The sequence below is a fragment of the Amyelois transitella genome, chromosome 6 (assembly GCF_032362555.1).
Source record: "Amyelois transitella isolate CPQ chromosome 6, ilAmyTran1.1, whole genome shotgun sequence".
Classification (NCBI taxonomy): domain Eukaryota; kingdom Metazoa; phylum Arthropoda; class Insecta; order Lepidoptera; family Pyralidae; genus Amyelois; species Amyelois transitella.
This window is the reverse complement of record NC_083509.1, coordinates 5838457-5851788: the sequence shown is the minus strand read 5'-3', so window position 1 is coordinate 5851788 and position 13332 is coordinate 5838457. Positions and strand designations below refer to the sequence as shown.

The 13332-nt window shown below is 33.4% G+C and overlaps 3 protein-coding genes across 4 annotated transcripts; 1 reads left to right on the top strand and 2 right to left on the bottom strand.

The window, feature by feature from the left end:
- Window positions 1–1846: 1846 nt before the first annotated feature.
- Window positions 1847–3352, bottom strand: LOC106131161 (RWD domain-containing protein 2B). Its single transcript, XM_013330160.2, has one exon. The coding sequence runs from the start codon at window positions 3005–3007 to the stop codon at window positions 2144–2146; it is 864 nt and encodes a 287-aa protein (XP_013185614.2). The 5' UTR covers window positions 3008–3352; the 3' UTR covers window positions 1847–2143.
- A 2094-nt stretch (window positions 3353–5446) lies between these two features.
- On the top strand, window positions 5447–9483 carry LOC106131111 (COP9 signalosome complex subunit 3). Its single transcript, XM_013330100.2, has 9 exons — window positions 5447–5705; window positions 6037–6191; window positions 6465–6561; window positions 6920–7137; window positions 7314–7511; window positions 7938–8090; window positions 8293–8424; window positions 8933–9115; window positions 9344–9483. The coding sequence occupies exons 1-9, from the start codon at window positions 5651–5653 to the stop codon at window positions 9422–9424; spliced, it is 1272 nt and encodes a 423-aa protein (XP_013185554.1). The 5' UTR covers window positions 5447–5650; the 3' UTR covers window positions 9425–9483.
- Window positions 9484–11518, bottom strand: LOC106131112 (uroporphyrinogen decarboxylase). Of its 2 annotated transcripts, none has more exons than XM_013330102.2 (7): window positions 11403–11518; window positions 11029–11316; window positions 10781–10939; window positions 10438–10581; window positions 10206–10361; window positions 9961–10128; window positions 9484–9787 (listed from the first exon to the last, which is right to left on the bottom strand). In XM_013330102.2, exons 1-7 carry the CDS (start codon window positions 11418–11420, stop codon window positions 9644–9646), a joined length of 1077 nt encoding a protein of 358 aa, XP_013185556.2. In that variant the 5' UTR covers window positions 11421–11518; the 3' UTR covers window positions 9484–9643. The 2 variants fall into 2 exon arrangements, with proteins under 2 accessions (XP_013185556.2, XP_013185555.2); XM_013330101.2 differs by having other exon boundaries at window positions 11426–11505.
- Between the last annotated feature and the right edge of the window lie 1814 nt (window positions 11519–13332).

The following is a 13332-nucleotide window of genomic DNA, read 5'->3' as shown; positions in this document are numbered from 1 at the left end:
GCGAACAAGAAACTCAGGTATATGACGTCACACTTGAATAGCGTTTTGTAAAGGGCGTTTTGAACTCGTCCACATAATGTGTAAAGTACTTCGTATATCACAGATAGATTGTTGTTAATTGATGCCATTATTTGACCAATTTTTTAGTTGTTGCGAAAATAAATTAATACCAAAACAAAAAAAGATTGTCATCATGCATAATTGTCTATTACCGTAAAAACAATTGGTATCGTTATTACTGTCAAACAGGGTTACCGTTATTAATTAAGTACCTTTATGCTGGGTACGTATTTTTCGTTTCAATTACCGTTATACTCACATAACGTTCGCAGTAAAATTATCAGTAAGAGGTATCGTAAAGATTGTTTAACGTAAATGTTTTTAGATTTACCGGTAAATGATTATAACGTCACTGATTGATTAAATGACGGATTTGCCGTTAAAATTTCTAATCGCGTCGCGTATCGTACAGTTGCGTTGGGACAAACTTTAGGTACCTTATTTAATAAAACAGAACAGATTTTCATTTAACATATGGGTAACGATATTTAGAACGCTAATTGGTAACGTTATTTATAAAGTAAATTGGACTTAATCATAACAATGTATTCTCTCTTCCACATACCTGTTGAAATTCTAAGTTTGGATAATTGTAAACTTAACGCTATTGACGAAAATGCTGCAGTGCAGTTTGTTACCGCTTCTTCTGCACTGACGCTTTGGAAGTGGCACTAAACTTGGTTTGTTGACACTAACAGCCCTCATTTTTTTAATGACAATTTCCATCCAATAAAATATGAGTGCCGTGTGGTTCCCGGCACTTAACATAATAGGACCACTCCAGCTCTTTTCCACGGATGTCGTGAAAGGCGTCTAAGGGATAGGCTTATATATCACTATTTGAATCTCAATTCTATTATTATTGCAAACAGCTGAACATGGCCTATCAGTGTTTTCTAGATTGTTGGCTCTGTCTACCCCGCAAGGGATATAGACGTGATTATATGTATGTATGTATGTAAAATATGAGCATTGTGCATATGAATGACATTTAGTTCTTAACAATTTAAACATAGGTAATTTCATACATATATTAACAGCAAATAACCCACTAAATATGATTGACTAGAGGCCGCCCGCGACTACGTCCGCATGGAAACCGTATCAATCCCGCGGGAACTCTGGGATAAAAAGTAGCCTATGTGTTATTCTGGGTCTTCAGCTACCTACATACCAAATTTCATGGTAATCGGTTCAGTAGTTTTTGCGTGAAAGAGTAACAAACATCCATACAAACTTTCGCCTTTATAATAGTAGTAGGATAGATTTATTTGTCATCGATGTAGGAAATATTTAACCTTAATAATTGAACATCCACCAGTTTACACCTACTGTACATTTTTTTTTATATAGATGCACTTTTGTACTGATTTCTAAGAATATTGATACAGTAGATACGGCAATAAAAGCTAGAGCCATGACACAAGTGTATTGAAAGCTAAGGCATTAACAATGTTATAAGTCACATTTGCATTTCTCCATGATATTGATAGGTGTTTCAGTGTTTCATCATAATATGGTTGCAGGACGTCATATCCAATGACCAGACCGGACAGATCCGCGAGTTTATCATTACATATGAGTAACTAAAGAGGCCAAACACCCTTCATTCTGGAAATAGGTAGGTAATTATTTTCGAAGCTTTTTTGATATGTATAATGATTCGCTTGCGCGTAACATGACTCGATCTGAGAGACTATTGTCCAGTCCAGTTTTACCTAACCCTACTCATATTGGGATGATGATATTATTGATATATTTAGGTACTTAAGTGATCACTAATGTGTATGTAATATTTTTTTATTATTTTAGTCACATATATACAGGTTTCATCCAAGGGCACAGGGAAGATTTGTATGGTTTACTTAATTTTATATTATGTATATAATATATATACATATATATTTTTATATATACACCTTTTTCTAGCTTTACTGGTGGTCTAATAGTGATTTAAATAAATTGTATGCCAGCTAGTGCTCTTTAAGTTAATGACTTTAACTATTGGCTCTGTCTACTCTGTTGTTACCTAAATACCTAATCTTTCATCTTCATTTACAATTTTATGTGTAGATGTACATCGTCAATCAGGTCCTAGTCTAAAAACTTCATTAAATGCTTGTGATAGACCAAACTCTTCCATGTATTTAGAAAATCCACTCATATCTGCATGTTTGCTATATTTATTAGATGCATTTCTAAATATAATTTCTTCAAAATTATGAAATTTTCTTTCATTTTTTTCTTGAACTGATTGGAAAGTTTCAGTTTTTCTTATCATAATTTTTTTCCAGCTCATTGATTTAATATTTTTCCACCATTCCTGACAATTAAAATCAGGTCCTTCAATACACACAATACCAGGTTTTCCTGGAAGACAAAAACCAGTTAAGTTCAATTCCTTGGATGTTTTTATTATTTCATCTCTTTTTTTTTTATTGTATATATGATGAGAATATATCCACAAGCGAACAAATTTGCCTTCCCCAGTGGTCTTGGAAACTACTGGTTTCACTTCATTGTCTGATTTATAAGCAAATGCTTCAATATTTTCCTGTAACCACGATATTGCAGTATAAATACAGACATCTCCAGAATGATTATCTTTAATATATTTTATTAATTCTTTATTTAAATGTGTTTCTTGTTGTCTATTCAATTGATTACATCTTATAAAGATATCAGGTTCCTCCTCTGGGTAATAAGTTGGCAAATTGATGCAACATTCCAGTTTCATATCATTCATAAGAAGATGAATTGTAAAATCCAAATGACTAGGAATATATTCAGTTTTATTATCTAAGAAATTGTTGATGTCAGTCAGCATATTGCTGTCTGTTAATACAATTTCATCATTGTTAGGATACATTGATTTTAACAATTCCAACTCGCTTATCTGCTGGGTCAAACAATTACAAATTAATTCTCGAACACAATTATTCGACATTGATAATTTCCTTATTTTAATTTGGCATCTTCTCTACACAGACACAACGTGTAAGTTTTCCTTTTTATCGAGTTTCGAGAGAGTTTCTCTTCCAAGTCAGCACCTCGATAAGATTTGAACGTGGTAGATTCCAATAGGTACCTACTCACTGTAAGTTTTTATTTCAGGGATAGCTACTGGAATGGGATGATGGTCATTATAAACAATGAGATACCTAACGTGTATGCACAGGGTTGGTATTGGTACATAATTATTCGATCTGCTTGTTTGAATGTATCCTCTTTGGAATTTTAATTAATTCCTTCCTTTCCTTTAGTTATATTTTATCCAATTAGGGATGGCAATCTGAAATTGATATATCAAACAATCGATTTTCAACACCAAAGAATCAATTTTTTTTAACTATTTGGATTACAAGGAATCGATGTCTCATCCATGAAAATCGACATTAGATTTTTTTTGAAGTTTGAATTATAAATTATCGGGAGTTTTAACTTTATCGTGTCATAAATACATTTTGAAAATAAATATCTTCTTTGAAACATTAGGTTTTTTTGAAGTTTGAATATGAATTATCGGGAGTTTTAACTTTATCGTGTCATTAATACATTTCGAAAATAAATATCTTCTTTCACACCTTACCTACTAGTCAAATTATGATAGGTACAGTACCTAATAAAATGATTGTTATTATCGAATTCCTTGAATTAAAAAGAGAACTTTGTCATTATGTTATGTATCATGTTTTACATATAATGGATTTATATTGACATTAGGGTAGTATTTAATCGAGCGACTATAAATTAAAGGTTTAAGTGTCAAAAATACTTAATTTACCTTACAGTATTATTAAGTGAGCGACTGACTGCGAGTGACGAGAAATTAACAGAATAGCGACTTACAAACATTAAGTTACTTCAAATAACTAACTAGCAGCTACAGATCTAATATTTATTTGAGTGCCAACGTGACATCCTGTATTTTTTCAATATTTGGCAAATATTTTATACTGAGCGGCATTTTATCTTAAATGAAATGTTTCTATTACAAAAACCACTTTGATAAAAATACTATAGGTACTGAGCAAAACATTTTGAGCTCACATTTTTTCCATAAATTTCTTATGATGTAACTAAGTGAACTTCGTTCTTTAAGAAACATTGTTCTATTAACCAAGAAATTTAATTATTAAATTTGGAGGGTAGGTTATTAAATGAAACAATGGGTTTAAAAAATTAAGCGATATGCATTTACATAAATCAAATCAACAAAAAAACAAACTAAAATAAGTCGCTTCAGACAACTAAAAAAAAGGAATCTTATTTATAATAAGAAACATTGGTACTTAAATCATACATACATTACATCACGCCTCTTTCCCGGAGGGGTACTTAAATCAGTAGGTTATTAAATGGAACAATGTATTCCGAAAAAACAAAGCAATAGGATAAAATTATGAACAAACACAAACTAAAATACGCTATTGGTCCGCAGCCCCCGTCAAATTCGCGCGCATTTAACAATCAGTAGTTTTCATTAAAATCAATAAGTATTTGTCTTTACTTAAGTTAATTTTTCGCTCACTCTAATTCATACCGCTCAAGTTATTATAACAGTATTTCATCATCAGTCGCAATTTTTTTTATCCGCTCGTTTTATTGTTCCCCTTTACATTATAGATGCCGACTCGAAAAAAAATCGATTTTTTGTGAATCGATATATTCACAAAAAAATCTATTCGGATCCATTTTGAAATCTATCTCTTTCGGAAAAAATTGTCATCCCTATTTCCAATCCTTTTGCTTGACACCGTTGACATTGACAAAGTTTATTTTGTGTCATGCATTCAGTGTGGTTTTATACGGTACCTACTTTATAATAGGACTACAAACACTTTACCTTAACACTACATACATATTATCACGTCTATAGCCCTTGCGAGGTAGACAGAGCCAACAGTCTTGTAAAGACTGATAGGCCAAGTTCAGCTATTTGGCTTTCAGCTAGAATTGAGATTCAAATAGTGACAGGTTGCTAGCTCATCGCCTAAAACAAGAATCCCAAGTTTATAAACCTACCCCTTAGTCGCCTTTTACGACATCCATGGGAGAGAAATGGAGTGGTCCTATTCTTTAAAAAAAAAAGAAAAACCTTAACACTCCACTCCATTTTTTTTCCATGGATATCGTAAAATGCGACCAAAGGAAGTGCTAAAAACATATTATATTATTAACGTTATCATTTAGTACAAAGGTAAAGGTATACGCATATATATAAAGTTCAAATTAATAAACGTCTTTTTGGATACTCGTAGCATTTGCATGAAGATAATCCACAAGTTTCAAAATCCAATGGAAGTGTATCAATCATACTCAATGAATAGCGAGCAGTCTATTATGACTCTCAGACAATATCGGTCACTGAATAACGAATAGTGTAATAAGGGTCTTAGACATTAATATCTGTGGACGGGACGAACTTCCGAACACGGAAACGTGACGGACACGGACGTCTGCAATTCGACATAATTTTCTTTATTTCATTGAATTTCTTGCAGGTTTGAACTCTACATCAATTTTATAGTTGTAGGTCGTAGGAGAGAATCACACTTTAAAATTAAAGAGAAAACATTATTTAAGTGAAATGGCTTCGCCATTGGAACAATTTGTTAATAATGTGCGGACGATGTCGGCTTCTGGTAAGATGTTTACTTTTTTTATTTGTTCCTCAATTAAAGCTATTATATCTATTTTGAGCTTATACCTACTGTTTTGATTGAAAACTTTACCGGTGTTGGCCACAGACAGGTGATAACAATCTGGTGTCATGTATTCAAGTGCATTAAGAACTTGAATTAAAAGCAGTTGCCTGAATGTGCAGTATTCCATCACTGACATAACTGTACATTCAGAAGAATTGATAAAGTTATACTTAGGAACTATTAATCGCGATTCATGGCATTTCGGTTAAGGCTGATGCCTCCACAGCAACGTTAATAAATGATAATGAATATTGTCTTTATGATGCAGGTAACTTCCGTGATCTGTGTGACATAATTTCCAAATGCGATGAAGTATTACAACGAAATAGTGCACATTTGAATACTGTATTGGAAACTCTGGATATCCAGCAGCATTCACTTGGAGTTTTGGCCGTCCTTGTTGCAAAATTTTCAACATCCCAGGTTTGTTTACTTAATTTTTATTCAAAAATCATTTATTTCTCCATAATCAAACTAAAGGTAGTTTGATTATGGAGAAATAAATGATTTTTGATGTAGGCATTTATACATACATACATACATAAAATCACGCCTCTTTCCCGGAGGGGTAGGCAGAGACTATTGGCATTTATATAAAACTATAAAGATTATGAGACTATCTGTCACTAGTCAAAGTCAATTTGTCTAATATATATGTATTTTTATCAAGCAAGTGGTTTGATTGTTTAATTTCAGGGGGCTAGCGATGTTGACAAAACTACTATGATTCAGCAAATTCAAGATTTTATTAATAACTGCAATGGTGAACAAGTACGTTTTGCACCTGATTTATGTAAGTAAAATATTATTTTTTATGCATTGGTTAATTTGATATGAGCTATCACCTGAAGCATCATAAACAGAACAATCTGTTACAAACAAAAAGTACAAACTTTGTACATACAATAAAGTACTCTTTGCTGCCCTATTTTATGTATAATAATATATAAAGTCTGATGGGTTGGCTGTTGGATGCTGGTGATGCCTCCAACAGAGTCCACTGCTAATCACAGGCCTCCCCCAATGAGTGGAAATCATTGGGGGAGGCCTATGATTAGTAGTGGTCATCATATGGCTGATATAATGATAACCATCACAGAAATCGACATTTGTTTAATATGATTAGATATATGTTTTTCTATTGATTCCAGATGCTGATCTATGCCACTTGTTAACTGACTGTCTTGTTGAGGTGAAAAAGCCGATCAGGGGAATAGAAATACTCAAGAAGGCCATCAGGAAAATTCAGCTGTTTGACTCTCAACTTACATCAATTCATGCTGACCTGTGTCAACTATGTCTTCTTTCAAAATGTATGAAACCTGCTTTGGAATTTTTAGACACAGATGTTACAGCAATTGGTTCAGAGGTATTCTATTTTGCTTTCTGTGATGGGCTAGCCTGTCAAACCTGTCACTGCTTGAATCTCAATTCCATCAGTATAAGCCATATAGCTGAACTTGGCCTTTCAGTCTTTTCAAGACTGTTGGCTCTATCTGCCCTGGGTATAAATTTCTTCAGTATTTACTTCTAAATTAATTTCAGCTTGGTGGTAACAATGATTCGAAACATTTCTTTCTTTACTATTACTATGGAGGGATGATATATACAGCCATGAAGAACTATGACAGAGCCTTGTATTTCTTTGAAGTTGTTGTAACTGTTCCGGCTATGGTGGTCTCGCACATCATGCTTGAAGCATACAAGAAGTATATATTGGTCTCATTCATTTTACATGGCAAGGTAAATAAGAAAACAGATTGTTTTATAAACTTAGGATTCTTCTTTGGAGCAACATGCTAACAACCTAGCTTATACTAATGTTGAATCACAATTTTTAATATTATTAAAAACATGAAGGTATGTTTGTTACCTCTTTAAAGTTTTTTTATATATATTTTTTATATATAGAGTGGAGTATAGAAAAAGAGTTAGGGTGAGACTTAGATCAACTATAAAGTTATCTAGCTCAACTGTCCCTTTGAATCTTATTAAAATTCTACTAAGTATGTTATTCCAAACAAATTTCGGAGATTTGAAATTATGCCGAATAGAGGGAACCAATATCAGCTCTATCCGCCGGCAAAGAGAAAATATCTTCGTGTGCATTAATAACGTGCATAATTCAGGTCATATAATTTATAAATATGTTTTTAATATCTATTTCAGTTTCTACCTTTGCCCAAGTACGTATCCCAAGTAGTTTGCCGCTTTTTAAAACCATTATCAGTGGCTTACCATGAACTTGGTACTTCGCAACACGCGGCAATAAAACACCGCGAAACATTTGTCCGCGACAAAAACATGGGCTTAGTGAACCAGGTAATTATATTTATTTTTAATAGAAGTAACGGAAGTGGGTAGTTTATGTAGCCAATGACAAACGCCTCAAGAAACGTACATGGTATGTACGTTTCTCTCTCTACTCTTGACTATTCTTGATCCCTTCTAATTATATTTTTATTACAAACGGCAATCAATATGTAATTTCGCTCTGGTATCTGATGATTACCATATTTTACAGGTACTAAGTTCAATGTATAAGAAAAATATTCAGCGCCTCACAAAGACGTTTTTGACACTCTCGTTGTCCGACGTTGCATCCCGAGTGCAGTTGTCGGGACCAGCGCAAGCAGAAAGTTATATTCTTAATATGGTGAGTAATAAGCAAATACACTTAGCAGGATAGCCTACATCGATCAGATAATGAGAATTAAGTTTTAAAGAAAATTTCTGTGGTTCCTACATACATACATATGGTCACGTCTATATCCCTTGCGGGGTAGACAGAGCCAACAGTCTCGAATAGACTGAATGGCCACGTTCAGCTATTTGGCTTAATGATAGAATTGAGATTCAAATAGTGACAGGTTGCTAGCCCATCGCCTAAAAAAGAATCCCAAGTTTATAAACCTATCCCTTAGTCGCCTTTTACGACATCCATGGGAAAGAGATGGAGTGGTCCTATTCTTTTTTGTATTGGTTGGTTCCTTTCTCCTACTAAATAGCTACTTAATTATGAATTAAGAAGCTGTTTGCTCGATTTGAATTTTTTATACTACTCGTAAAAAGATGCCGCTAATTTGTACTGCTCGCAAAGCCACACATAACAGCTAGTTTTATCATAAACTCTGACAAAGTGTGAAAGTTCATTTTATTTACAGATTGAAGAGGGTGAAATATATGCCATGATTAACCAGAAGGACGGTATGGTAGTATTTTTAGATAGTCCTGAAAAGTACGCGTCGCCTGAAACACTATGCGTTTTAGAACAACAAATGGCAGAGTGTACAAAGTTACATCAATACATTCAGGAAATGGATGAGCAGATACAAGCCAATCCACAGGTGAGGCTTTGTCATATTGTAGTTTCATGATCGAGACTACTATACCTATTATGGAATTGGTTTATTAGTCTCTTAGGAGTTAACATGTTTGACAAAATATTATGAGTTTTGAAATTATTTATGTTGATGTGATTTTTACTGGCTGGCACTAGCAATTTTTGAATTGCATGCAAAAAAAATCTATTCCAATATTGATATTAATTAATCATACTTTTATTTCCATTTCAGTACATAAAGAAAACTGTTAGTGTCATGGATGACGATTTTCCTCCTGTAAGTCAGAATTCAAAAACAACTTATTCAATGTAACTGCATGTACTCATTTTAAGTTAACGGTAAGTTTTTATAGGCATAAATTAAAGAGAAAACAAAATGCAGTTGTTTTATTACCAAAAAGCAACAAAATATTAAATAATAACCTTTATATATACCCTTAAGTAATAATAACTCATTATATATACCCTTAAGTTCAACAACAACAATTCTATTTTATGCAAGATTTATCTTAAGATTTTACTTGTAGCACAATCAAAGAGCTTCATGAACTGATTCAGTGAAAGCGGCCATGCTTTCTAGTGGCGTTTGAGGCGTGATTCCATGTCCTAAGTTGGCTATATATCTCAATTTTCCGAATTTCCGTACCATGTTTATGGTTAGGTTTCTAATTTCCTCCTGTAAACAATTTTCATTAAACATAAGTCATTTACCCCAATAAAATCTAGTAGTGTAGAAAAAGAGAGTATTGCATAGAGTTAGTACAATTGAACCCAAATTCCTACTTCCGGGAATGAGAACTTATTATTAATCCAATAAAGTAAGTAAAAAACATGTCTTATTATTCTTACGGGAGTTTTATACAAATCTTGCGGATCCAGGTTGCCTTGTAATGTGATGCCATCTCCAACAATTTTTCTGGCCTCAACTGGGTCAACGGTCCAGTCAAGCCCTATAGTTTCATATCCCAATTGAGATTGGACATCTAAAGAATGCCCTGCGCCTTTTGCAAAAATAGTCTGTAAAATAAGTACATTGGGAAATTAAACAACATTCTTTGCCTTTAAAATTTGGTATGGCATAAAGTAATTCATACCATAGGGACTTGCCCCAGTTGTTTTTCTCCAAGTTTAATTTTCACTTCATTTCTAATATCCTTTAAATATGGTGCAGATATATCAGCAAACTGCTCTCTGGTTAGGTGATCTGCACTGGATTCAAAAACTTGTAGCAATTGAGCACCACTTTCGACCTGATATTAAAAAATTGTAGTTTAGATTTTAAAAAGGCACATTATCATCTCTCATTGGAAATTTTAAAAAAGTTACCTGCATAACTAAATAATCTATGATGACTCGAGTCAGCATTTGAAGCAGTCTGTGTACATCTTTGGAATGATTTTGTAACCAGTCTTTTGTTTTTGCCATAGTTTTACTTCCTCCACCCTCAATCATGTAACCTAATAATGTGAACTGAAATTGTAAAAATATAATGGCAATGATAAACTCTCTAGGTGGATTGGCTTGCCTAGTGGGGTAAGTAGGCTAAACATATAGTATCTTTGGCGAGTTATAAATTTAGCAAATGTGAAAAATAGGGTTAAATTAAATTAAATACCCAAAATATATTATGGTAAAAAAGATAGAAAGTGTATTAACATGTAACACTCACAGGTGCTCCAGTAAATCCAATCAAAGGTACTTTCCCCTCAATTTTGTGTCTTGTTAGCGTAATAGCTTTTCCAACATACAACAAGCGTGACACTGCTCCATCCTCTTGCAGTTGATCGATATCTGATGGGTCTTGTAATGGGTTCGGGAATACAGGACCCTATAAAAGTAAAAACGGTGAGTATATACTGGACTTTAGCCTGGGGCTTTCAGAAATTAAGAATCTGTATAAATAAGTTTTCTACTCACCACTCCAGGATGCATTTCTACTGTCATTCCTAAAGCCTGTGGTATAACAAGGATATCACTAAATATAATAGAGGCGTCAAGGTGTTCATATCGTCTTAAAGGCTGCAGAGTAACCTCGCAAGCCAGTTCCGGCGTTCGGCATACGGTGAAGAAATCATGCTTAGCTCGTACGGCTTGAAATTCGGGAAGATATCTACCAGCTTGCCGCATCACCCATACTGGTACTTTATCGACTTCTTTGCCCAAGGCTGCACGCAATAGTCTATCGTTTTTCAGTTCCGGGAAGTTCTGAAATGCATTTACTAAATTGTTAGAAAATATCATGACTTGGCATATAAGTGAGTCAATTCACGAAGTCGTTTTCCTACTGATACCTTATTTGTGTAATCCATTTTACCTAGTTATTGTTTTTAATTAATATTGTTTAATTCAATTTCTCCTCAACCCACAAAACTTGCAACTTGTTTTCAATATTCAATCTTTTCTGTCACTGTCATGTCAATGTCAGCTGATCGAAATTGACATTAAGTTTTTTAATCGTTGATTATAGCGCAGCATTTATGAGTTAATAATAATATTTCTTTTTTCGACTGGTGCCAGGAAACAAACGGCACTAATAATTAAACTTAATTTATAAGGAACAAATTACAGATAGCCGAGACCTAATGTGTTATAAGATGATATTATATTAGATAATGAATTCATCTAACTTTTCTTGATTTCATCAGCGCCCGACTCTACCTAATCTTTCATAACATAATATGTACTAACTGGTTTGTACACAGACGAGTGTCATAAGGATCTTTCCAATTCAGAGATCTTAAACCATAATCAATCCTAGGATAGCTACGTAATCGCACGAATATACGTCTTTACAACTTTTTAATAGACGTTAGGTTCTGTGTCTTAGCCCAACTTAGTATGGAAACCATCAACAACAATTTTTTTATAAGTACCTATCTATTAAATACATATTTACAAAACTATGCAAGTTTTATAACTAAGCAAGTCATCGGAATGAGACAAGTCAAAACACAAAGTTCGCGAGGGCCTTCTTCTACCTGCAACGCATTTCTATCAAAACTAAAAAAAAACACAAATGAGAGGGTTCACGATAGTTTTTGTATGAATCCAAGCGACAAGGCGACCTTACTTTATGTGGCATTTTTTGTAAAAAAACCTTTATCCCACTTTCCCAATAAAGTTTATTCGCTTGTATCGAATAGTGATGCATCTCGTTTTGTTCAACGTTTTTTGTTAACACTATATCACATAAGTACGTATCTAAGAAAAGATTATAGAAATAACTTTATATCTATTTGATAATTGCTTGCTCTAGATGTTAAGTAGGTACAATATGATACATAGGTACAATAAGTTAACTAGGTATGTAAGCATAACATATTTTACGGTCTACCCGCTGAAAAGTAAGCTTTTATTTATAAGTAGGCATAAAGTTATAATACTTTTCGTCGCTTTACTTGCATCATGAATATAATAATCGCAGGTGAATTCGTTTGGGTCCCGATCCCGTGGCACAGGTGCCCTGTGACTTGTGCATTCTTTGTGCAACGTGGGATCTTTTGGATTCCTGTCGCAACAAAGTTTATTCAACACTGATTGATATTCGTTTGATATATCTAAAGCTGAAACGTAGGTAGATAGAGAATGAGCCATAGATTCTTTTGTTTTATGTAAGCATTTCAGACTTTTAACTGTACTAAGTACCTACTTACCTCTAGGTAGCTATTTATTGTAAGTACAGTAGGTACTAGGTAGTACAAGTTTTATAAGTAACATAATTATTTATCATCCTATTTTAAATTTAACAAATAGAGAAATAAATCATACCGATTCCTAATAATAAGCTACTGAGTTAACATTAGCCTGCTGTCTTCAAATCCTAATAGTGTGGGAATCTCCTCTGAAAGAACAAAGAAATATTGGCAAAAAATAACAAAAGATTACACGCAATAATTTAGCCGGTCCCGTTATAACCTAAAAAAAGGTTTTATTTTGAACTAAAAAAGTTAATGGCTCGCGTATCTGCGATTTCTTTTTTTAACAAGTTATTTTTTTCTTGAATTCGTTATCAAAGTTCGGCGAGCTCAGTAGGGGATTTCGTAATTGGTTAAGATTTCGAGGTGTTTATTTAATTGCACCTTCGGCATTAAGTAGGTATCTATTTTGTTTTTACGAATACTTATGTTAAGGTGAATGAGGAAATTATGTATCTAACTAATTTTTGGTACATAAAGCTCTTAAAAGGTTTTTACTAGAACATATTTTATTCTAATTGAGAAG